The sequence below is a fragment of the Xyrauchen texanus genome, chromosome 29 (assembly GCF_025860055.1).
Source record: "Xyrauchen texanus isolate HMW12.3.18 chromosome 29, RBS_HiC_50CHRs, whole genome shotgun sequence".
NCBI lineage: Eukaryota > Metazoa > Chordata > Actinopteri > Cypriniformes > Catostomidae > Xyrauchen > Xyrauchen texanus.
Window position 1 is genome coordinate 15,558,432 of NC_068304.1, and position 26,417 is coordinate 15,584,848.

General features: G+C 39.5%; 1 protein-coding gene across 1 annotated transcript in view; it reads left to right on the forward strand.

Annotated features, from left to right (window-relative positions):
- The first annotated feature begins 8,151 nt into the window (after positions 1-8,151).
- The window catches only part of LOC127623370 (cadherin-13-like), a 532,010-nt gene continuing 513,744 nt past the window's right edge, over positions 8,152-26,417 (forward strand). Inside the window, exon 1 of the mRNA XM_052097812.1 lies at positions 8,152-8,322. Within this exon, the coding sequence (XP_051953772.1) occupies positions 8,278-8,322 (45 nt within the window). The 5' untranslated portion in view covers positions 8,152-8,277. The remainder of the gene's footprint in view (positions 8,323-26,417) is intronic.

Sequence of the window (26,417 nt, forward strand, 5' to 3'; positions counted from 1 at the left end):
ATACCTAAAAATAAATTAATAAATAAATCATAGGGGTAAAAATGTTAGATCCATTAGAGATAAATGCTTTTTGCTTTGAAAAAAATGCAGACATAATAAAGAGAGTACAGATACATGATGTAATAAAGCATAAGATGAAAGGACCATCAATCTGCTGCAGCAGTGCTGGCACATGGGAGCTTGCCCTGGCCCACCTCCACATCTCTGGTAGTGCATCACCTGCTCACTCCCAAGGACAAAAGCTTCTTGCCTGGCTAGAGAGGGAAGTCCACTCATCTGAACACACTATCCTGGACCTGCTGAGAAGGAAACCTTTGCCTCACCTAGTGTCCATTATGTGAAACTGCATTCTCAGAGGAGCATGCAGTCAGAAGCTTGTGCAAATGAGCATATGGATTCCATCCAGCTGGCATATGTTAATTTGATGGGCATCCTGGAGATAGTCAGAGGTAGAAATACTATGTATTGTACAACAAAAAATTATATTGCCATGCAAAAGTTAAACAATCTAAGTACACATGTTTTGTCCATTGACAAATGGTTTGGACTAACTATGCTCAGATTCAGAAAAATTTACAAAACCCACACTTAAACAAGAGCAGTTCTTACAGTTGTTTGATGTAATACAAAGGTAATCTGAAGTATCAAGCATCAAATAATTTGATATTTTGGTGTTAGGAAGAAATAAGACTTTATGTACATATCTAAATACTGCATTATATTGTGTGTATGTACAGCACATTTCGCTTGAAATTTGGCACAATTTGGCATTGTTGTACTGCTCAGAAAATACTGTATACATTTTGTCAAACTTGAGTCCTTACTGAAATTGGGTCTCTTAGACTATGATCTGTCCTGTGACAGACTGGTTTGGCTCAGTTATGCTTAGATTCAGAGAATACAGATTGTGAAATTTCAGTAACTACAAAATCTACACTAAAACCAAGTAAATTTGAAGCCAATGGCTGTTTCTCAATGTTCATCCTTTTATGTTCATACGTTCTCATGAACTTGCCCGACGTCATCATCTACTGCCGAAGTTCAAATCCAGTACTCAAGAACGCAATTACCAAGGATGCAGAAAATTACCCAGATGTGTTCTTGATCTGGCCAAATATCAAGGATCCATCGGATGGAGACTTGTGGGCAAGAACCCGGAACTACAGTGGCAGGCAAAGACATTTATTGTCGTTTTCACTCAAGAGGTTTCTTCTGTACGCTTGTGAAAGTCTGACGGCTTGTGAGAGTCACTTTTGTTCAGTTGGGCATGATTTTAATAAAGTATTAAACACATGGAGGAAATGAGCACTTACAGACTTTATTCTTTTAACATGTCACTAGTACTGCAAAACTGGTGTGATTATAATAATGCTGTCACTGGTGTGAGCCATTAGTTCTTTCACTGGCTACAAATGTGCTGGTATGTTCAATTGCGCAACAGGAAGATCGCTTCACATCTCAGAGCTCGCAATAGATGCATTGTCTGCCCCCCTGGCCTTTCAAGTTTGTTCCTCCAAAGTAGTTTGACAAGAATGGTCTTCATAAGATGCAAGCCCATTCTCTAGTCATAGTTACTGCGTTTTGCCATTGTAGGGCTGAGTAGCTGGCTCACAACCCCCACACCCTCTATATGCATCCTTGTTTTTGTCCAGCAAAGGTATTTAATCAGTTTAAATAATTGGGCAACATGTAGATAGACATATTCATTTAGTTGTTTAGTTATATTTCAGATCTCTTAGGAGACTGGTGGTATTTCTCCACCTGAGCATTGATTTTATTATCTATATTTCAATTTCTTCAACTCATTTCAGTTTACTATTCTACACAATGAGCAGAATGGATGGAAAGCCATTATGTAAGCAAATTAAATTGATTCAATTGTTGTAATCAATGAATATGAAGACAGAGCAAAACCGATTACTTAATAGAGGATGCTAATCACTGTTGTAATGCAATGAAAACAGACCTTGAGTTTTGTTTGGAAGTTATGTACAGTAATGAAAGGTGAGAGGCAGTTGAACACATGTGCATTTACATAAATGTATTTGACAGACACTTTTATCCAAAGAGACTTGTTCAAGGTTTTGTTTAAATCAGAATGTGTGTGACATTATACATTCAAGTACTCTCTCTCAGACATATACACAAAGAGATAACAATTCAAAGGAAAATCATATTGATGTTTGAAATGGATGCTGCATGCTTGTGTCAATAATGCATTGACTTCAGCTCTTAGAAGGCAATATATACAGTAAGTACTATACAAACTAGTATGAACTATAGCTTGAAATAATGACATTTTATGCACCTCTCTTTGAGTTTGATTCTACCCTGACCTCTTTTTCTCTCGTGGACGTCACTTTACGGTCTTGCAAACTATTTATTTACTTCCCTCAGTCTTGTTTTTCTACTTTTATTATATTACATTATCATTCTCTGCCTCTTTCTTGGTCATTTTTTATAACTGTTATTCAGTTTGGCCCTGCTACCAAACACTTCCCCCCAAGCTCATTCCTCTTTAGAGATAGGAGGAATTGATTGTTTCCATTGAAGAATATTTTCTGGTGATATACTCCTATTAAATTCCAGGAGAGGTTTTGGATAAAGATCCCATGACCAGTGCACTGGATAAATTTAATTCCTCAGAGCTTGTTCTCATCACAGTTTTAGATATAGCAATGGCCCTTTGAGTACACTAAACTGTTGATTTGCTGCTAAGATAGAAAAACAAAGACTTGCTTGAGTTTGCATCAGGAACTTTTTATATAGACATAGTGTGCTCAGGTGTGCAATTTTGGAATCAGCAGATTTATTCCTTGGTTATTCACACAAAACACTCCCAAAGAGGAGATGGTGTATGTTATCTTTAACTGTTTTGCTGGCTTGAAATTTTAATCAATCTCAAATGTTTCATTTTTAGTTCTTAATTTTCCCCATAAAAATTCAAGTCCCTCACTCACTCACTCGCTCTTAATTTCTTCCCCGAAGGTCCGAGATGCTGGAAAGTTTTTTTCCCCCCTTACTTACCAACATACACATTTTAGACAAATCCACAGCACCCATAATGCCTTTTCCTACCAGATCATTTGATAAATAGATATAGCACAACAATCCTGCAACATTGTCTTGAGAAAGCAATACCTCTGAACGTCACAACAATTCCTTGCCTCATTTTTCACAGTCGGACAGAAGAAAGGGATCAAGAGGGAGTCTGACTGCTTCCCTGTGGGGGGTGAGAAATGATGACACCTAAGGTGGCGGTACGCATCATAACCCCTCCTTTTATCTACTCCAAAATTATATATTCACAAATCTTTCTATTTGCGTGTGGGTGTAGGCGATCGTGGGGTTGAATATGAATTGATTAAAGAGAGTTTTTCATTATCTTTTCATTCTCACCTCTTTTTCCTTTGAGCAAGAAAGATTACAGTTTTCATACAGGCATTTTTATGGGAATTAAAATGGAAATGACAGACAGAACTCTGAAGAGGAGAAAGGTGTTGAGTGGTAATGGACACCTGACCTTTGAGCCTAAAAGGCAAGAATATGGTTTCCTCTAATAAGTGGTGGGTCAACTTGTTGGTCATGACCCAAAAAAGGGTTGCTAGAAAAAACAATGCTAATTGCAAAATGCTGTACCATATAATTACATTGTTGGTATAGCAAAGTAAATGGGATCATCAACTTTTAAAGGAGGACAAAACACTTTCCAGATCTTTTGTTATCAGCATCAAAGACCACACATCAAATCAACTCTGCAGTATTTTGGTGCAAATTCCACTTTCCCTTGGTAAAATCTTTCCAAATTAGCCAGAGGCCATAATGGGCAGAATGCATGACATGCCCCCATCCTAAAAAAAAAAAAAAAACAGGGACAAAACTGTGGAAAAGGAAATACAAACCAGACTACATTAACTTTGTTGCATTTAGTACTGTGTTGTGTCACCACTTTATGACCAATGTACAATCTTGGCTGTAAACAAAAACCAGTTGAGAACCATTGTCTATCTCTTTGTAACTCTATCTTCTTATTTATTAAGTGGTTTTAGTAGTAAAAATTGGTTATGTCCATTAGGATCACCGAATTATATTTTTTTTATGTGCTATTAGACTGAACTAGGCTGACCTTGGGTCAGGTGTCTGGACAATGTTGTAGATGTTATAGATTCAGATATCAATGATCTGGAGCTCAGTGTTTATCTGTGAGCTTCTGGCCATAACAGGACATGTCACATTTTCTTGAAATGCATCTTAAACGTGCTCATATAAAAGTCGAATTCCCACACAAAATATAAATGTCTCCTCATCTGCAGTATCTCTTTTTGAACATATTGACTATAACTCCCATAATGATTGGTCAAACAGTTGTTAGGTCATTATGATGGATTTCTTGACATTTTGTAGTTGTAGTTACCAATAGCTCATGTCCTACTGTGTAGTATTGGGGTGATGTAACAAATAATGGGTCTAAAGGCGATCATACCAACTATAAACCCAGAACAAACAACCCTGTGACATGTTAAAGATTCATAAGAATCTTACAAGAAAACACTGATCATGCACTATACTTGAATTTTATCTCTTTGCTGAGCTCAGCTCTTGATGAAATGGTGTATGGAAGGCCAAATTATCTTTTAATGTTCACAGCGTTACTCATCATTATTGCATTTTTACTAATAAGAATTCCAAATACAGAGCTCTATAATTAAATGTTACTTGTAAGAATTCCAATAAGAGAGCTCTAAAATGTAATTTTAGTAAGCATTTTAATTTCAGAGCTCTCTAACTGAATTTTTACTAGTAAGACATTGAATTAGAGAGCTCTTCAACTGCATATGTTCTAGTAAAAAATCCAATGACAGAGCTCTAAAATTGAATATTTACTTGTCATATGTTTCCACTGACTCCCATTCACTAAAATTACAGAGCTCCACAATTACATTTTCACTAGTAAGAATTGTAATAAGACAGCTCTGTAATTAAACTTTTTACTAGTAAAAATTACAATTAGAGAGCTCTTTAGTGGAGTACAACAGTATGGTTCTGGTAGTAAAAATCACATAAAATGTTCCATATACAAATTGATTTTCAACTACCTTGAGCTCTGACGTTGTTAATCGATAGTGTATGTTTCTGTTTAAGCTATCCATCTGCATAACTTACATTTATGCATTTTACATTTACATTTATGCATTTGGCAGATGCTTTTATCCAAAGCGACTTACAGAGCCCTTATTACAGGGACAATCCCCCCCGGAGCAACCTGGTGTTAAGTGCCTTGCTCAAGGACACAATGGTGGTGGCTGTGGGGATCAAACTGACAACCTTTAGATTACCAGATTACCAGTTATGTGATTTAGACCACTACACCACCACCAATTGCAATGTGTACTGCACCAACTACAATGTAAAAAGCATATTTGACAGCAAAATTCCTGGTAAACAACTGCATTACTCATGGTACAGCAGTTGCCTCAAAACAAAGTTAGTTATGTTCTGATTCACCTCAGAGCTAGTTGGTTTAGTTTATGGCTTAGAACACATTTAAGGAGGATTTTTGGAAAAGCCTATGGTGGGTTGGACAAAATGCATTATGAATATACTGCATCTTATTATACTTTTATTAAAATCATTGAAAATTCTATTATAAAAAATATATATTTCACATTAGGCACAACTTGTGAATTAATTAAAAAAAAAACAATGCCTGGGGAAATAGAAAATAAATATATTCATGAAAAAATTGCAATGCCATAAAAAAAGGGAACTTGTGCTATCCTATGATAGTGCTTACACCTCTGTACTCTTTGCAAACTTTCATGCAATATATACATTTACACATTAAACACATACTTAAACATTTAGATTAAAAACTGAATTTTTATAATGTTTTGGATGCACTGTTTGTCTCGTGCATCCACAAGTGTCTGACTGACTTGTGTCTGCATGGCAAGTTTCTAAAATCTAAACTCTAGATGCTGCAGTGGGCCTACCACTCCACAGTTGTTTGAGTTTCATGCCATTGTTCCAATTGTGGGTGTTATTTCACTTATTGAGCTTTGATGATTATTAAATTCCATCTCACAAAGAGTGCAAATGAATGTTAAATGTCCCGTCCAGTGCATGCGCCTGTGTAATGAGCGAGATAGAGAGAGAGAGATCACGAAGGAGAGAGAGGTAGCAGTGCTGCTGATCTGATCCGATTAGCTGTTATTCCAATCAGTTTTTAGAAAATCTTACCAAAACAGAATGCCTATTCAGATACTTTTGCACCTCTACAGTACATCCTTAGGAATATACTTCTCTCTATCATTATTTTTGTCTAACAACCGGAAGGCAACTTTGGCACAGGGGCAGAGATAGTGGGTGGCCAGGGGTAGCCACCATGGACCGAAGCCTGGCCACGCCATTGGCAACCCCACTCGCAATTGCAGTTTTGGTAATTTTTTGTCTTGGGCATAATTCTCCTCCGCTTTCTACACCAAGAACATTTTGGTATTAAATTTTAATATTTTGTCTCTTAATACACCAGCAGATCATCATAAGGGGTACCTGGTTTTTGGACTACAAAGTTTTGGCAGATACAGTTATAGCAAATACACATAAAAACTATTCTAGAGAGCTGCACTGAATGTATCTTCTGTAATTGCTCAATTCTCTTGATTACCTATGGCTACTTTGGACAGTATCTCAGACACCATTTACTGAGACCTTAATAGATCATTCTTTCAGACTCCTCTGAAATCCATCTGAAACATTTAAACACATTACATCCACACATGATAAGTGACAGAAATGCAGAGGTTCTGTCTTTCAAAAATGAACCATTGTAAAAGTACATTTTCATAAAGAAGAAAATAATCCTCAAACGTCTTTTAAAAGATATCTTTTAAAAACCTTAGTTTGCCAGGGTAAACAGAAAGTTTTGCTGAATATCACAGCATCTGCAAGAGAATGGGTGGTCAGCCACTGCTGTTGTGCCATTGTCAGTCAAGTTAATAATCCAGTGCACAGTGCTTTTGAAGGGAAAGGCCTGGAAGACAGAAGTCACATTGACTCATAGTTGTAACAAACTCACATTGCTGGATAGCTTATGCTGTTTTCAAAACTCAGTGAATTTTAGTCACAATTATTTTTCTTTTGTCCAATATTTGTTGTGGGGAAAAATAAATATCTAATGCCTGTGGTCCTCTCCAAATAGCTGACATATAAGAAGACTGAAAAAAATAAGATTATAAATTATTCTAGATCAGTCATAACATATATTTCTCTACAGGAATACATTTATGCATCTACTAAAGTTGCAAAAGATAAATAAGTTCAAGGAATTTAGAGATTTGAGTGATGAGCCCAAAACATGACATTTCAAGTAATGTTCTATAGGGCAACTTGATTTTTCCAGTAATGACAGCAGGGTTTACAGTGCAAGAAACATTTAGGACACGATTTGTATGTGACCCATAAGGCGAGCACATAGTATGGACACATTCAGCTGAATTTATGTTTCTTGTGATCTCAGACACCTTTTGATTTAAAGGCATATATGCTTGATATGCATATATGTTTTGTTGACAAATGAAGGAAAAGCACCCCAACAAGTGCCCCACATAGCCTTCTGTACATGTGAACTTACTGGAAATACAGTACTGTCCATTTAAAAAGCATCCCTGTTGGTCACTAGCACAAGTGCCTTTACTATTAGCCTATTCTAAAATATGTAAATGATTACTAATAAAGGATAAGTTATTGTGTCCAAACTTTTGACTGATTGTGTAAGATATGTTAAATATACAGTATTATGCAAACATGCATATTTTCTGTCTAGAGCACAGTCTTTTAACGAAAGATTTCAAATCAACTCTGCTTGATAATATCTGATAATATTAGACATCTTTTGGTGTCTAAACCCTTTGGAACTGCTGCATGCCTATTTTTTCAGCTACAATACTGTTTCCACAAAGTACTAAATTAATATGTGATGCATCACTCTTTAAAACACTGACTCTGGCATCAGTGTCAGTGAAAGAATCTATAACTTGAGCATCATGGCAAGCACACCAAGTTAATACGAACGTCAAAGAAGCACGCCCCCCCCTTATAAATCTATGGTGGTGGACTCGGCGCCCCTATCCACTGCTCTGCTCTCGAGGCTGCATTTCTAATTGGGAAGTTGGCAGCTCAAGACACAGGGGCTTTACTCTCGCGACTCTGGAATTATGAACAGAGCTGGTTCGACCAGCACCTTGTTTTGAACGTTATTCCCAGTGATCTGAGACCATGGAGTTCGGAACCCGCATTTTCATCGCATTCCTCGTTTCCCAGGTAGGCGCGAAAGATTTCATTTCGCCGTCATCTGCAGGAATACTGCTTGAGCGTTTTATTTTATTTATGGGGGTCTCATTTTCATTTTTGAATGAATGTATTATCGGGGAATTGTAATAATAATAAAAAAAATATTATAGTAATTAGAGAGCGTATTGCACGTTTTAAAACTTTGCACTGCGAAACACTTATGAATGCCACGAGAAAGACAACAGTGATTGGAAACCATCGTGTTATTTATTTATTTGTATTTATTTATCACAATAGCGAGACCTCTAGTCTAATGCATTGAAAATACATAGGCTATACGAATAAGTTATATATATGACGTTTAGCTACTATAACCCGTTCATTTAAAACAGTCTAATGTAATGAGCTCAGATAGAAAAGGAGGCTTCGTGCAAATCACGAGCAAACTCAGTTTCTCGCATCTATATTCCGCTCAGCTCTGAAGTTGAGCGCTCCTTTGGCTCCCTTCATCAGCAGACATTCACACGGCGAGCTGATTTACATAGCCCTTCTCCATTCAGTGAAGACAGCTGAATCGATTAGGAAATAAACAAATAAACAAACTATCCCAGCAACAAAATATAGGCTACGAGATAAACAAATTATAAATAAAACGCCAAACAAGCGATTCCCGCCTGGAGAACTGAGTGAAGCTTTCATCCCTCACTCTTTCCCTTTAGTTTCTATTCGTCAATCCTGACTAGTATCTTTTCTAAATCAAATACATTTTGGTCTGGAAGCTCATTTGAAGTGCCAACAACTGTCTCAATCAGTCACCTGAGGCTGTTATTAACACAGGATGACTATTCATATTGTCTGTGTTCTTTTTCGCACTGTTATACATTACAGTAGCCAACTGGGGGCGAAGAATGGCCCCCTCTGCATTTTAAAATGTGGATATGGCTCCTTTGTAAGCTGTTGCCCAATTGCTTGTATTTGCTACTGAACAACAGGTGTTTTGGTGGTGATTCTTGATTATATGCCAACACTTCCACTTTTTTTTTATACATTTGTCAAGCACTACTAATTTATGGTTTTAATACAGTATGTGATGAGTAGCCAACTATGTAGCCCTTCTCTTTCCTTTGAAGATAATATACATTTGATGTTTCTTGTCAGATTATATATGCAATTAATAACAGTCAAGAAATTAGTTGGTATGTAGTTAGTGTGTGAGGAGTTTGGTTGATGCAAGAATGTTCCAATTTATAGCCAACATCGCATCATTTATGATTTAGAGTGCATGCTTGTGGTGATTTTACTTCATGACTTGTTCATCTCACTGAAAGCTTAAAGGGGTGGTATTACTATAGACTTTGAGCATGCACAAAGTTTTTGGACTATGCAATGGACCAGCATATAATTAAAGTAAATAATACTTCACAAATAACAAATACTATTATATTTAAAATGTTAAAATATGCGGTGTACTTTCCTGCTACAATAAAACACGCAGCTTTGAAATATGTGTTCTTTAAATTGGACTTAAGAGGTCAGAGTGTGATGTTTTCGATTTTTTCATCTTCTATTTGTCACACATCCTCTGGTCATATGAATTTGCAGAACAGAGTTCACCAAACTTGAACTTTATGCAGCGTGGTATGAAATGTCTTCATATGAAGACATGAACACATTTCATGCAAAATGTTTTCACATGAGCTTGCGTTTCTGGTCACCTGCATTCGGATGAATTTGAATGGGATTGAATAGAGCGTGAAGTGCAGTGTGACCACCTCTAAAGTCAATTGCATTGTGTGTAGGTTAAAAAGATACTTTACTTTTTGATAACTTTGAGAGACCTATGATTGTGCACTTATTAAGCATTGGTCACATTTAAACTCTTCTCAGATGCGGTACTGGGCTTTTACATTCATAACTGTGTGAATCATCACTATGCTCTATATCCTCAGGGAGCCTACCCAGATAACAACTTATCCCATTTAACAATTCCTTGTAAGCAAGCTATTGTCTGTGTTTGGCTCCCCTGCAGTATAATAAACAGATCTGTAGTTCTAAATAGATTATAGCATCGTACATTTTATTTTAAATGATTGTCTTTCTCCCATTCTCCCTGGCCAACGGTGCAAAAATTCCCATTTTCCTTTCTGCTCCGTGTGTGATCAAGTGAAAAGGATCTTATTTATAGTCGCACAGGTAGGGCGCCAAGTTTCCCTTGCGTATCAGTGGCTGTGAATTGCCCCCCTCTATAAATCCCAGTTTCCAAAATGAAAAGTTAAGCAGTCGCGAGTCGCTGCGATGATTCAGAATAAGCACAGCATACCCGAGAGGTGCAGACATTTATCTTTTCCTCCCTCTCGTTCTCTCTCTGACTGCTTTTGTGTTTTATTTTATTTACTTATCTATTTACTCAGTTTCCTCCAGCACAGCATTGCGAGGTGTTAGAAAATGGAAAAAAGAGAGAAGGAAATGGAAAGGAAATAATTTCCCTCTCTTGTAGGATCCCTAAGTGGAGTATTCCTAGGAAGGGAACATACAGCCCTTTATGTAGGGTAATAGATAAGCCACTGCGGCCATTTAAATTTGAGAGATGAAGTAGTTCCCGCCAGGAGTTTACTGTGATTAGCAAATTTGCTCTACATCTTGTAAAGGCTAGTGTAAGCCAAACTTAACACTTTTGAATCACTGTCTGCATCACTTTCTGCTTGCCAACCTTGTTCTGCAGCACAGATGTCAGGTGTAGGCACACCTGTAATTGCACGGCAGTTGAATTCTACTGTATTTAAAGTGCTAAGTTGCTAAACTCCCCCTTTTTAAAAAATTTGGGACACAATCTGTTTTTATCATTACTCCTTGTTTCTTGTTTCTCTTACATTAAAATACTGTAAAGCAGTCCTTCACTCATAGCAATGTGAATATATCTGCCATGGTAAAAGCGGTATAGCTATACCACCATACCAGCCAGCCCTAACTGATAGCGTACATTTTTGATGACCCACTTCTCGTTTTACATTAGTCTTAACAAGAGAGTCGCACTGCTGTAGGCTAGTGCCATCTATATTTATTGCAAGGGTAACAGGTGCACAAGCAGTACTGAACTCAGACACACATTGCACCAGGGCAAAACAAACACACACATAAACACAATCACACGTTTTCCCTTAGCCGGAAAGCTTACAGGCAGTCATAAAGAAGGACTGGCTTCAGCTGTGTCCACTCTCTGTGTCTGTTGCGCATCACCATGAACAGAGCTGCTATTTATACTGTATATAGCATCCATGCTCTGTGAATGACGATTTGAGGTAGCAACCCTGTTGCTCCAAATATCCTCTCCAGAGTGATGGCACTAAAATTCAAAGCACCGTCAAGACTCCAAACCATTCAATGACGACTTACACACTGCAGCTAAATGCATTTAAGATAGGTATTTTATCAATATGGGTGTTTCCTAGGAACCAAACACATAATTGAGCACTGCTAGTGCCATGATCTACCAGTTGCACTACAGGGACACTCCAGCATCTAAATGTGGTTGTTACAGCCAAACCTTTGCATTATATGTGGGCAATGTCTCAATTGCAGTCCTCTGCTGGAAAAAAAAAGTACGTTTTAGTGTCCATTCTATTGCTTGGATAGGCTCCAGCACTACCCGCAGCCCTGCATAGGGTAAGCGGCTGTATAAAATGGATGGAATGATGGATGGATTTATTGTTGCTCTTTGTCCCCACAATGCCCTTGGGCAACCTTGTACAGAAAAAGAATTTGTAAGGTTTGGTTCTGTTTAACATTATAGAGCTGTTTCTGTGACTTGTACTTTCATCTGTGAAGTGTGCCATTAAGAGGAAGCTTGTCTTAGCAAAGTGAGAATTTCTTGATTGATTCACACACTAGCTGTTGAGCACAATATGGTAAATGGAGGTCTGGTAATGATGTAGATAATGAGAGCACCCAGTCATTAGTGCTGCACAGTATCTGAATAATCGCTCCCCGCACGACCCTCCTTTGTACTCGCCACCCATCCTCTGCCAAGGTCTCTGCTTTGCTGCATGGGTTAGGTTTGATTTTGCCTTAATTACACGACTGTGGGTGCATGTGGGTTATAGCTGATTGTGACGAATGGATGATTACAGAACGCTCCTGTTGGTTGTGTTGAGTCTTAGAGTCTCAGAAATCAGGGCTCGGTGACCCTTAGCATCTTGCTTGGCTCCTGGAATGAGAGAGTGGAGCACGTTGGAGGAGAAAGAGATGTATTGTGCTTTTTGATTCAGAAGGATTGAATTTGAGAAACATATTGGCTTGTTTGTGCTTAGACGCCAAAGTCAAAATGCTTGAGTAATAGTAAAGAGATATCAAAGCCAAGAGATTTGCTCAGCTTTTAGGGATTTAAAGAGCTGAAAAGACATGTATAGAATTTATATCATCTGTTTGTAATGGTAGAAACTACTTGGACTATAAAAGCTTTGACTATTTAGACTGAAAAATGCTTTGAAAATGTACACAATCACATACATGCCAAATTATCTATCTATTATTTCTCCCATGGTGATTGTGGTTCAGTGGTTAACAGTAAATGGACTGGAGGGTCAGTAGGAGACCTTACCCAGCTAAGACAGATTTAAACCTTGTGAATAACCCCAGTGCTCATGTTTCCTGTTGCCTAAACAGACCCATAAAACACCATGAATGGCCCAAAATGTACATTACGTGGTCTTGTTGTGATAGAGACATATTGGAGGATTTTTTTTTCTTTCTTTCTTTCTTTCTTTCTTGGGTTTGGTTCAAATGGGTGTGAAGTATCATTATGATTAGATATCAGAACTATTCCCCCTCACTTGCTCACTTGTGTTCTTGCTTCCTTTATGTAGGTGTTAGTTTTATCAGAAACTGATCTCACTCTGCCAACCTTCTCATTTCACAAGGTTCCACCTGTCTCTTACTGTCCCTAGCGCCCTTCTTTCCCTCCTTCCCCATCTATCTCCACTCTGTTTGCAGAGATCATCCCTCCATCAGGCAGATAATTGCTAGGAGAGCCACAAAAGCCTGAATCTTCTAATCCACTTCTCAAACACGCTGTGTGGCATGCAATGCATGCAAAAAATCCCTGAATCCACCTCTCCCCTCATCTCCTACTGAAACACAATTTTTATATAATACTTACAGGGTGTAGAAATGATGAAGTTGGCTCATGAATATTTGATTGGTGATGTAACATGTGCCCATACAAATTTATAAAAAAGACTTATGGTTGTCTCAGCATAGTTTGCTGGGATAGGAGAAAGTATTTTACTGCACCTTTGAAAGGTCACACTTTATATTAGGTGGCCTTAACTAGGGCTGGGGCGGTTACCGCATTACCGCAATACCGCGGTCACGTGACTCCAACCGCGGGTCTGAGCTTGTCACTGTCGTCACCGCAAAAAAACAAAAACAAAAAAAACATTGGCCTGCACATGTGTGCATGTTGTGTCTAATGACATGGATTCGTTGTGTCTAATGACATGGATTCATTGATTCTAATGATATGGATTATGTCTAATGATATTAGCCTACATGGATTCAAGGTTTTCTAAACAAAACTTATCAAAATATGGAGCAAATCCGACCTTTCGCGAGTTGGGGAGCGTAATGTTCCATGACACATAATAACATTCCATTTGTATTAGAGATGCGCGGATGGGCTATTATTATTTAATCCGCAACCGCATCACAAAACTCATCTGTCCGCACCAACGTTTTTTGATAAATTTTCAAAACCGCATCCGCGGCGCTGACTGTTTTAAGGTCTGAGCGATGCAAGGCGCTCAGACCTTTTCTAGAGGCTAGAAAGCTCTTGGCTGTTCTAGAAAGGAGACTGATCCAATGCAGCAAATATATTTTAAAGGCTGAAGTCCCTAGTAGGCTATAGCCTATTGGCTATGTTGTATCCCCAGAATATCAGCAGTGAAGTCCGTTTCCGATTGGCGCACAGGGATAAAAATAAATAAATAAATAGTAACGCACATCGGCAAACCTGACTACTAGGCTACTGTAGCCTAAAATTTTATCATTTTGTTTTGAATTTTGTTTAAAATGCATTTTAAGATTTCTATTTATTTCTCATGTCTGTGAGGCAGTAGGCCTAGCCACGAAGTTTCGGTTCATTTATGAGAGAGCTCACGCAGCAAGAGATCGCATCGGGCGTCCACGTCCTGCTGCTGATTATATGTCTGCTATATTTGCTTCTTATTTATTAATTCCAGGCAATTAGTTAATGAAACAGTGATTAAAATTAAGATACAATTTATACAAAACGAAATTTTAAGTTAAAGAAAGGCTTTCTACAAAACAAAACTTAATAAAGTGGTCAAAATCATGTCTGACCCATCTTCAATACGAATGTATCTGAGAATAATCTTAAATAAGGAAATCTATACAGTGATTAGTTCATTAGTTCAAAATAGTTTGACTATTTAAAATTGTGCTCGTTTTTTTTCTTCGGATGTAGGTGACAATATTTAAAGTCTGTCTATCAAAAGCGACTTCTGATGTGTGCGCCAAAGTCTGTCGGGGGACTTCTCTGATCCAATGTAATGTATTTAATGCGGTTTACCGCTATACCGCGGGAATATCTTGCTTTTCAACCGCGGTTAGAAAAAATCCATACCGCCCCAGCCCTAGCCTTAACTACTATGTACAAATATTTAATACACACAAGTCTATGTATTTACTGTGAAACTACATGTTGTTCTGCAACATTACCTCATTTGCTGCTACTTAGGTTGAGGTACAGGTAGGTTTTGGGGTAAGGGTTGGGTTAGGGGTTAAAGTTAACAGTGTAAATAAAAATGTAATTAAATGCAAGTATTTTAAATGTGGGTACAATATGTATGTACATAATAAGTACATTGTATCAAATGATTATGTACATAGTAGTTAAGGCCATCTAATATAAAGTGGGTTCCTTTGAAAAAATTACATATTTCAGCTTTTCAACACAAATTTATTACAACAAATATTTTTTGTGTTGAAACAAAAAGTGTAAAAAATGGTAGGAGTGAACTTAGAAGTTTCTAAAAGGTATAATGGCCATTTTCATATTGATTCATAGGCAATTACTGCTGAATTCTCATTTGTTTCTATCTAAAACAACCCAGTCAGCTTTGCCTGCACATACCGATTCAAATATAATTGCAATGACTCATGCTGTAAACACAAACGGCTCTATCTATGACTTACTACTCAGTAGTTGCAAGCTTTAATTAATTGAATGATATCTGTGTGGTGTTTTTACACGTATGACTTTGTGTGCTGGTGCACAATGACCTGTGGAGTCAGAAATAATATTGGGATTGGAATCAAAGACATGCACACATACACAGTGTTAGGGGTATAACAGTTATGACCCGGACCAGATATGGAGAAAGAAGACCAGGAGTCGAGAAGTTCAATTAAAGAATCAAAAATTTACTGAAGTATAGTCTGCAGTGAAATTGGTAGAGCCAGCGGCAAAGTCTCACGAGGAGATCGAAAGCCAACTTGTACCTTACACAAAATCTTACATCAATTATACCATTTGCAAGGACGTACATTCCATTATTTTACTCCTGATTGGCTAAAAGACCATAAAGTCACAACATATAGACAGCTATGCGGCCTATCAACATTAATCAGCGCACTTGTCGTCCGAGCCCGAGATTTACATCTGAAGTGACCCTATAGACAGCTATGCGGCCTATCAACATTACTCAGTGCACTTGTCGTCCGAGCCCGAGATTTACATCTGAAGTGACCCTATAGACAGCTATGCGGCCTATCAACATTAATCAGTGCACTTGTCGTCCGAGCCCGAGATTTACATCTGAAGTGAAGGTTGGCTTTTTGAGATCGAAAGCCAACTCGTACCTTACACAAAATCTTACATCAATTATACCATTTGCAAGGACGTACATTCCATTATTTTACTCCTGATTGGCTAAAAGACCATAAAGTCACAACATATAGACAGCTATGCGGCCTATCAACATTAATCAGCGCACTTGTCGTCCGAGCCCGAGATTTACATCTGAAGTGACCCTCGCAGATGGTCGCGAGGCGTCTTCGAGTCGGCCTGGTGTGCATCCCTGGGTTCAAAACCTGGGTAGAAAGTCAAACGCACACACAAAACACTGACGAACGACAGTTCTTCTCTGGGCACAAGAGAGCCAGAGCACCACGTTATCAGGCCATTTAAACCAAAACAGAGAGATAAAATATTCACTCCTCGGGCAGAGAAGAGGGGTAGAAATAACATACATTTCTTCCCTAAAGAAATAATAAGAGAAAATACACTTCTACTATTCAGGTATTATTACATAGGACTTTAAACCATATAATTAGTCATGGAAAGGTAAGAATCAAACACAGAATACATCTGGAACCTATGTTTAACGCATTGTCCCTGCCCCCGAAGAGACTGGAGCCTCACAGATAAGCTTATCCCCAAAAGACCTTCAGCCTACGTGCAGGATAGAGAGAAAGTCTCTGGAATGTTCCTAAAAGAGACTAGTTAGCATTCAACACACATATGATTCAAAGTATATTTCAGTTGTGCATAAGAAAATAGAATTGATTATGTGATCATGCATATAGTTAATTCATCACTTTATTAAAGAAGTTAAGCAACAGAATACAGATAGATATTGATATAAAAGGATATATATATATATATATATATATATATATATATATATATATATATATATCTGAAGAGACAAGGGATTTTGACCCTCACCCTTCAGTCCCCGTTTTAGACCAATGTGGGGTCCAATACGCCACGTCTGGTCTACCAAGTGAGGTCACTCACGGAAGGTGGAGTGGTAACGCAATGCTTCCCTGACGGGTCACACTTGTCTCTTCAGCCTCATTGCTGGACATGCTGGATACTAAAAATTCCCAGTCCCCACGCGAAGGCTCTCCCACCTTCCACTCACAACAGGGCATGGATGTTATCCTTCTTAAGTTTCTCTTTCAAGCATGTCGTCAGTTTTCTCAGTCGGTTCTCCTCCTCTGAAGGGTTCAAGTTACTGCAAGCAGACCTGCATACATAAGAAAAACAGAAACGAACACACATCCACACACACAGACAGAGGACACCCACTCCCAAAAGAGCTCCAAAAGCATATAACACATATTTAACAGCTCCCATGACCAAATCCTCTGATGCAGCCACAAACTCCTCCCAAGCTTCCTCCACTCCTCATCCACCAACCTTTTTGCATAATGAGGGTAGTATCGGGATAATTTGGGGAGTGACCAAGCCAATAGGTCACTGTCTCATTTCCGTCCAGACGATAACAACGATCATTTACATTTTGGTACATGGTCGGAATTAAATTTAGACCCTCAGTTGAATTTAGACATGGGTATTGTACCCATGATGGACGGTTATTGATCTCCTCACAATCCCAATGAGTTGAAAATGCATGGAATCTCCCTGTCCAAATTGAAATTTGAATCCACATCAAAAATGATAAAGCGATCAGAATTAAAAATACCAACGAGAGCGGAAGTACCAATCGGATGAAGCTCGTTTCACTTTCCGTCGTCTCTCACTACGCACTTCTTCTTGAAGAATTAGCAGCTTCAGTATGTCGTCGGATTCAGCCATCTGTAATGATAAAACATTTGTTCAAGAATTCTAGAATTTTAACATACACGACAGACATTTAATGATCCCGAGGTAGTAAGTTGTTACACTTTTCAAGTGGTTTCACCTGTGACCAATGTCTCCATACGGTACTCCAAAACCCCCTGTCCAGTAGAACAGAGGTGTTAGTGGTCAATACCACCTGATAAGGCCCATCAAATTTCGGACCTAAGGGGGAAACTATGTCCTGCTGTAACATTACATTGTCACCTATTTCAGGCAAAGCAGGCATGTCTTTTTGCTCAACATTATCTCGATCTGCTTGTCGTGTGCTAACACTAACCCGTGTGTCTCGCAGACTGTCATCCAAAGCTTTCAGATAATTTTGTAAAGCATCTTTCAAAGGCCCGGATGGTCCCTCATGTTGCAAGGGGGCATCCCAGGGCAGCCGCATGTAGCGACCTGTCATTACCTCAAAAGGGCTGAGCTGTGTAGTCTTGTTAGGGCTGGCTCTCATGCTTAACAAAATCGCTGGGACAGCCGCATGCCACCCTTTCCCCCACTCCAACAATCTCTTTCTCAATGAAGTTTTAAGCATACGATTTGTGCGTTCAATAGATCCGCTAGATTGGGGCCTAAATGGAATGTGAAAGTGTTGCCTCACCCCCATCAATTTCATGAAATTTTTCATCACCTTCCCAGTAAAATGTGTACCCTGATCTGAATCAATTTGTAAGGGCAAACCCCATCTTGGGAAAACTTCATTCAACATAATCTTGGCGGTTGCATCTGCGGTGCAGTTTCTCAGTGGAAATGCCTCAACCCATCTGGAAAACAGATCAACAATCATTAGAATGTATGTAAAACCACCACTAGGGGGCAGTGGACCTATGAAATCAATTTCGAGGTGTGTCCACGGCCCTTGAGGTCGAAGGGCATGTCCTAAGGGAATTTTCAGCTTAGAAGAAGAATTAACCTTAAGGCATACTAGACATCTCTTACAAAAATCATTGCAAGAAGCCCTCAGTCGGGGCCACCACCAGGTTTTGGAAATCAATGCATGTAGTTTTTCAGGACCCGCATGTGCCAAACCATGATACAAAGACATTAGTTCAGTTCTAGCAGAAACAGGACAAACAAAACGCTCATTAAATTTCCACAGTCCTTCTGCATTTTTCTGAGCTCCTAATTTTGTCCATTGTTCTATCTCTTCAGGGTCATCCTCATCATAGAGTTTAAAAAGGTCTCTGGGGGTCTCACTCTCCTGAGGAGCAAGAGCCATAACACTCACGCAAGTCTCAGTCTGTGTTGCAGCCTCTCTGGCAGCTGTGTCAGCAGCTTGGTTTCCTGTGGCCTCAGGAGAATTGTCCGTTGCATGTCCAGTGACTTTGATAACTGCTCCTGTTGCAGGAAGATCACAGTTCTTTTACCTGCTGTTGATGAGAGATCGGCAGACCGGCAGTGGTTAGAAATCCTCTGCGTCTCCACACAGGGCCGAAGTCATGAACAGCACCATATGCATAACGGCTGTCAGTGTAAACATTGACTCGTTTCCCCTGACCATACTGCAATGCTCGTGTCAATGCGACCAGCTCGGCCACTTGAGCCCCTCCTCCTGAAAGAGAACCACAGTCAACAGTTTCACCATGTTCATTTACAACAGCCCAGCCAGTGAAGTGTTTTCCCTGTTCATGAAAGCTGGAACCATCCACGAACAACTTCATGGCATCAGAAAGTGGTTCAGATTGAAGAGGGCTCTGGCTGTCCATCTCGATCAGTCGGGCACAGTTGTGTGCAGTTCCTTCTTCTGGAAGTAAGGAGGCAGGGTTGATAGCAGTTTCAATGTCAATATTTATATCCACATTTTTACTCAAGAGAGTGGCCTCCCATTTAGCTCGTCTTTGATTAGTGATAGAGCCTAAACGAGTGTTTGTTAACAATTTCAGAATCTGGTGTCTAGTGTGCAGTATCACCTTCTGATGAGTCACAATGTCCTCGGTAATCTTTACAGCCCACTCTGCACAGTCGCATATCAACAGGCACGGATGCTCTCCTGCCATTGAAACAGGAATAAGAGCAGAATAATATCCTACCATCCCATAGGAGTTTCTTCCTGGAACCCTTTGACCCAGGGCCGCTGAATAGGATCGAGTTCCCACCCATGTCCATAGATGGAATGGCCTGCTGGCATCGGCATGACGTAATGCTGGGGAGGAAGCAAGAGTTTCTTTGATACTCACAAACGCCTCCTCCATCTCCTCAGTCCAGTCGATCAGCTCTGATCCAGGTTTTCCTCCTTTCAGCACCTCTGTGAGTGGTTTAGAAAGTTCAGTGTATTCAGAAACATACTGGCGGCAGTAATTCAAAAGACCCATTACTTGCTTTAGACCAGTAACTGTGTTTGGTTTTGGAAGTTCAATGATAGCTTTAACTCGTTCAGGAGTGATGCGTCTGCCGTGCACACCCACAATTTGCCCCAAATAAGTCACTTCAGGCAGGGCTAGCTGTGCTTTCTTCAAGTTCACTTTGAATCCTCCGTTTTGGAGGGCCTTCAAAACAGTCTGTACAGCAGTCAAATGTTTGAACTTGGTTGGACTAGCAATTAAAATGTCATCCACATATTGTAGGACAACAGATCCGTCATATTCAATTTGTTTTCTTACTGGATTGATGAAGGATGCTAGTACCTGATGAAACAGCATGGGTGAGTTGCAGAAACCTTGTGGCAAACGACTCCATGTCCATTGGCGACCCCTGCTGGTGAAAGAAAATCTGCCTTGGTCCTCCTTGGCTAGGGGACAAGTCCAAAAACTGTTAGAAATGTCTAAAGCAGTAAAAAGACAATGTTCAGATCCTATCTCGTGTAGGATAGTTGCGGGGTTGGCCACCAGAGGGTGCATTTTCTCAGACACTGAATTCAGAGAAGTGTAATCAATGGTCAAACGCCAGCTCCCATCCGGCTTTTGACAGGCCACATGGGAGAGTTAGTGGGAGAGGAGCAGGGAATCACAATCCCCGCTTGCATAGTTCATCTACAACAGTGTCAGCCCCTCTCGAGCCTCATTTTTCAAAGGATATTGTCTTCTGGCTTCATGCAAAGGACCTGGGATGCTCAGTGGCTGAATCTGTGCTAAACCACAATCATATTTATCTTTTGCCCATACATCAGGAAATTTGAAATTATAAACTTCCACTCAGGGCGAGTTTCAGTTAGACTAGCAGGTTCAGCCACTGCACATCTCTGCTCATGGTGGGGGCCACTCTGAGATAAGCTGAATTGTTTCATTGCAGCCAAGCACTAGCTCATCTTGAGAAAGCAAAACATCAGCTTCGAGTTCTTTCAGAATGTCAACACCGATTAGAGTCCCTACAGTATTTTTCCCTACCCAAAATTCAGTCCAATAGACTTTTTCAGAGTTAGAAATGGTTAGAGGGATAGGAACAGATTTATGATATACATTTGTGCCATTTAGACCTTCTATATACAAAGTTTCAGAGGTGATCTCAAGATCGAGATCTGTAATTGATACAGTCCGTGTCAATCAAAATAAGGCATTGCCGGCCTCCTAACAACGCATGTATGAATGGGCGGGTGTCTGCATAATTACATGAACCGGAGGCCGCTGACCCCTATTCGTCCCAGGGGAATCCGACTGTTTAATTAAAACAAAGCATCGCGAAGGCCCGCGGCGGGTGTTGACGCGATGTGATTTCTGCCCAGTGCTCTGAATGTCAAAGTGAAGAAATTCAATGAAGCGCGGGTAATCAGCTGCCTCAGCTTTTTGAGCTCAGCTGTAGTCAGAGAGTTAAGCTTCGGAGCATCACTGTTGACAGAAACATCATTTTTAGGACCTTCCTTTTTCTCATTTCTGTGATTTTTTTGTTTACCACTACGACAATGTCTAGCAATGTGGCCCTCTCTGTTACAATTTCTGCATCTGGCAACAGGCTTGGTACAATCTCTAGAGGTATGACCTCTCTCGTCACAATTATAGCAGGTTATATTATTACGGGACTCATTTCCACTTCATCTGACACAGCAGATACTTTACCCACATTAACATCATCATCACGTGTTTGCAAACGGCTCCAGCTTACAGAGCACCAACGAAGCAAATCCTCCCAATATCTGATGTCAATGGCACTGTTCAACAACATGTCTTGGTATTGTTTATTCAATCCGCCTGTAGCGGATTCTATCACTATGGCAGAATCAAGATCTTCTGCGTTGTTGTTTGCAGCACAGTACGTTTCATAGGCTATGCGAAAGTGCTCAGTGTATTCTAAGGGGTTTTCGCCAGCCCTCTGTTTAATCTGTGTCACACTGGTCCAGGGAAAAGACCCCCGACCCAAAATATCTTTCACGCGTAACTTGTAATCTGAGTAAGCTTCACAAAACTCAGGCCAATCTGTGGGGACTCTGGGGTGGAAAGGAGCAATCTGAACCGCCCTTAATTTGCTGGTGGGAACCAAACCCTCAACCAGAGACTGTATATCTGCCATCCCCAGATTCTGTTGCCTAGCAATGGCCTCTAGCCTGTCCCATAGAATTTTGTTTGGGTTATACAACTTAAAAGGTTCCAACCCTGCAAGCAAACAGTTTTTCTCAGCCGCTGTGAGTCTGACCCATTGACCATCCTCCCAGCCAGCACCCATCTCAGTATTCAATCCTCCCCAAGCCTGATGTCGGACAGCCACATTCAACAATCCGCGCGCCTCAGCATATGGCCCATCGTTCTGATTATCAGTCTGATCAGCAGCGCTGAAAGCAGCAGCTGCCTGAGCAGTCTGAGAAGAGCAGGTGGGGGCCAAGGGAGCACTGGTAACTGTCTCATTTTTCACAGCATTTTCTGCCCTCTCACAAACAGCCTCGAAACCCTTACTCAAACTACACAGATCACAGCCGACTTCCTGCCCAATAATTTTTGCCACTCTATCACGCTGGGCAATCAAACTAGACCATCCGTCCATCATATTTGGAATTGCCTTTTCATGGCTTAAAGGTATACCACCCAGTTTACAAATCCATGAATAGGCGAACACGGATAGATATTTGGCCCTATCAGCGTCTTTTTTGTTCTGCAGCCAGTCAATCTGCTGCATGACGTTCCAATCAGAATCAAACCCCTGACTGACCATTTTCTTAATGAGCTGTGCACATTTCTTTGATTTGAGCTCATCAGAGCAGAGCTGTTTACAGCGTGTGCCCTCCTCGCTTTGGTCAGAACTACTCAGAAAATTCCCTTTATCAGTCATTTTTCTTGGTCACAGTTGAAAATCACTACCGAAAAGATTTTAGCAGCAAATATTTTACGTGGATAAATTAACTATAGCAGCAACAATACTGGATTTCTACACAATACACCACAAAGTATTCTTCACAAACATCCTGGTCACATATACTGATCCATACCAATTCGGGTCATAATTTATTTATTTACTTGGGACCGCTCCTGATGCATCCCTGGCAAAACAATCCCTATTGTATTTTATTTTATTTTATACCTAATATCTGAATCCCTAACTGCCTGATTCACTAAGCTCGGGTACCCCTATCTGAGGTGGAAGAGATTGAGAAGGTTTACGGTGCCACTGGACCTCCCGTCCAGGGACGACTCTGCCGGGGTGGTGCTACACCAATGCCCACCTGGGCCCCCCACAGAGCACGCTTCACTTGCGCTGTTTGCTGTTTTAACCCTTAACAGCTCTCTCAGCTGACTTCTTATACTTTCAATAGTATAATTAAATTACTCTTCACTCGCCTCGTCGGAGTGAAGTTCTCCTGCTCCCCTTCAAAATCTCTTCCAGTCAGACAGCCCTAACAATTAATAAAAGCTTCCTACCTTGTTTGCTGATTTGCCAGAGATGTCACCACGGAGTGATTGCCCACCGAATCCTCCACCAAACTGTTAGGGGTATAACAGTTTTGACCCAGACCAGATATGGAGAAAGAAGACCAGGAGTCGAGAAGTTCAATTAAAGAATCAAAAATTTACTGAAGTATAGTCTGCAGTGAAATTGGTAGAGCCAGCGGCAAAGTCTCACGAGGAGATCGAAAGCCAACTCATACCTTACACAAAATCTTACATCAATTATACCATTTGCAAGGACGTACATTCCATTATTTTACTCCTGATTGGCTAAAAGACCATAAAGTCACAACATATAGACAGCTATGCGGCCTATCAACATTAATCAGCGCACTTGTCATCCGAGCCCGAGATTTACATCTGAAGTGACCTCGCAGATGGTCGCGGGGCGTCTTCGAGTCGGCCTGGTGTGCATCCCTGGGTTCAAAACCTGGTTAGAAAGTCAAACGCACACACAAAACACTGACGAACGACAGTTCTTCTCTGGGCACAAGAGAGCCAGAGCACCACGTTATCAGGCCATTTAATCCAAAACAGAGAGATAAAATATTCACTCCTCGGGCAGAGGAGGGGGTAGAAATAACATACATTTCTTCCCTAAAGAAATAATAAGAGAAAATCACACTTCTACTATTCAGGTATTATTACATAGGACTTTAAACCATATAATTAGTCATGGAAAGGTAACAATCAAACACAGAATACATCTGGAACCTATGTTTAACGCATTCTCCCTGCCCCCGAAGAGACTGGAGCCTCACAGATAAGCTTATCCCCAAAAGACCTTCAGCCTACGTGCAGGACAGAGAGAAAGTCTCTGGAATGTTCCTAAAAGAGACTAGTTAGCATTCAACACACATATGATTCAAAGTATATTTCAGTTGTGCATAAGAAAATAGAATTGATTATGTGATCATGCATATAGTTAATTCATCACTTTATTAAAGAAGTTAAGCAACAGAATACAGATAGATATTGATATAAAAGGATATATATATATATATATATATATATATATATATATATATATATATATATATATATATATATATAAATATATGTACTGATATATCTGAAGAGACAAGGGATTTTCACCCTCACCCTTCAACAGATTTCAGTGAGAACAACAGAATGTCATGGTAAACATGGTACATGTTTAACTCTAGATGCTTATGTTGCACAATTCTTTGTGTATTAAAAGATGAGCAGAGAATACTAATGGCAGATGTGATGATAGTGTAAAAAAGAGGTCCTCTCCACTCAAAGCATGAAGCTTGAAGTGCGTGTGTGTGTGTTCTTTTGAATGAGAGAGATAAATGTTGTTGGAAATGATTGATGACAACAAAGAGATAAATGGAAGACAGTGATCTGCAGCTCTAGTGATAAGACAGCTGTATGTTGCTTGGTCCAGCAGTCATCCTGACCGTTGACCATTACATTACATTTGACAGATGCTTTTGTCCAGAGCGTCTTGACTTAAACAATGAGTTTGGTCTAAAGTAAATGTGCATTCCCTGGTACTCCCTGGCACCAGTTGAGCTACAGTGAAACAGTTCAGACACATATATGAGATATGGCACTTCTAGACTAATAAACTATTTAATTAGCTTAATAGTGTGATACTGCAGATTGACGATCTCAGTGCTGTTTTTTGTTGTTTGTTTTTCCTGCAGGTCTGGTCATTCCAGTAGTTTAGACTTTTATGTGCCATTCAGGTCTGGCCCCACCTAACCCGACCAGACCTGTGTGTGTGTATATATATATGTATATATATATATATATATATATATATATATATATATATATATTAGGGCTGTCGATTTAACACGTTAAAAAATTTACGCAATTAATCGCAATGCCCCTGGACCATAATAAGGTACCACCTTATATTATATTACCTAATAAGGTAACACTTCAGTAGGCAGAATAACACAAACATGCGTTACGTTCTTGTGTTCAAAACACTCGAAGGAGCGTAAATCCGAACTAAGGGATCTCAAGATGTGTTCTAAGTATTAAACTATATTTAACTTGACACAGTGACCTAAACACTTTATGTTTATGACGCAACGCACCCAGGACACTACACAAGCATGTTTGATGCAGCATGTGGCTGGATTGAGATGGTGCAAAATTTGGAAATTACCCATAAATATTTAATCACGAATAAAATCAAAGAAATTTCCTTCAAACTTATTTATAAGTACTACCCCACTAATTATTTGCTTGTACTGAGATTTAATTGTGATGTTGATATATTCTGTACATTTTGTGGTCTGCAGGTGGAAACATTTTTTCATTTATTTTGGAGTTGTCCCTACTCTACTTGTTTTTGGTCTGATTTCTGCAAGATTGTTAGAGATCATATTATTCCCAGCTTTCAACTTTGTTTTGAAAATGTTTTATTCCTTTTTTTTTTTTTTTTTAGATATGAGATGTCTCTTCATAAGGAATATAATTTGATTAATTTTCTGCTTTTGTTGGCAAAGTTTAGTATTCATAAATGTAAGTATGGTGGTTATAAACCATTAGTTTTAGTTTTAGAGTTTCAGCAATACCTAAGAATAATTTCCAATTTGAGGAACAAGAAAGCTGTAAAGTGTATTGAAATATGTTAACAATTTGATATTTTTATTAAACTGTTTATTTATTTA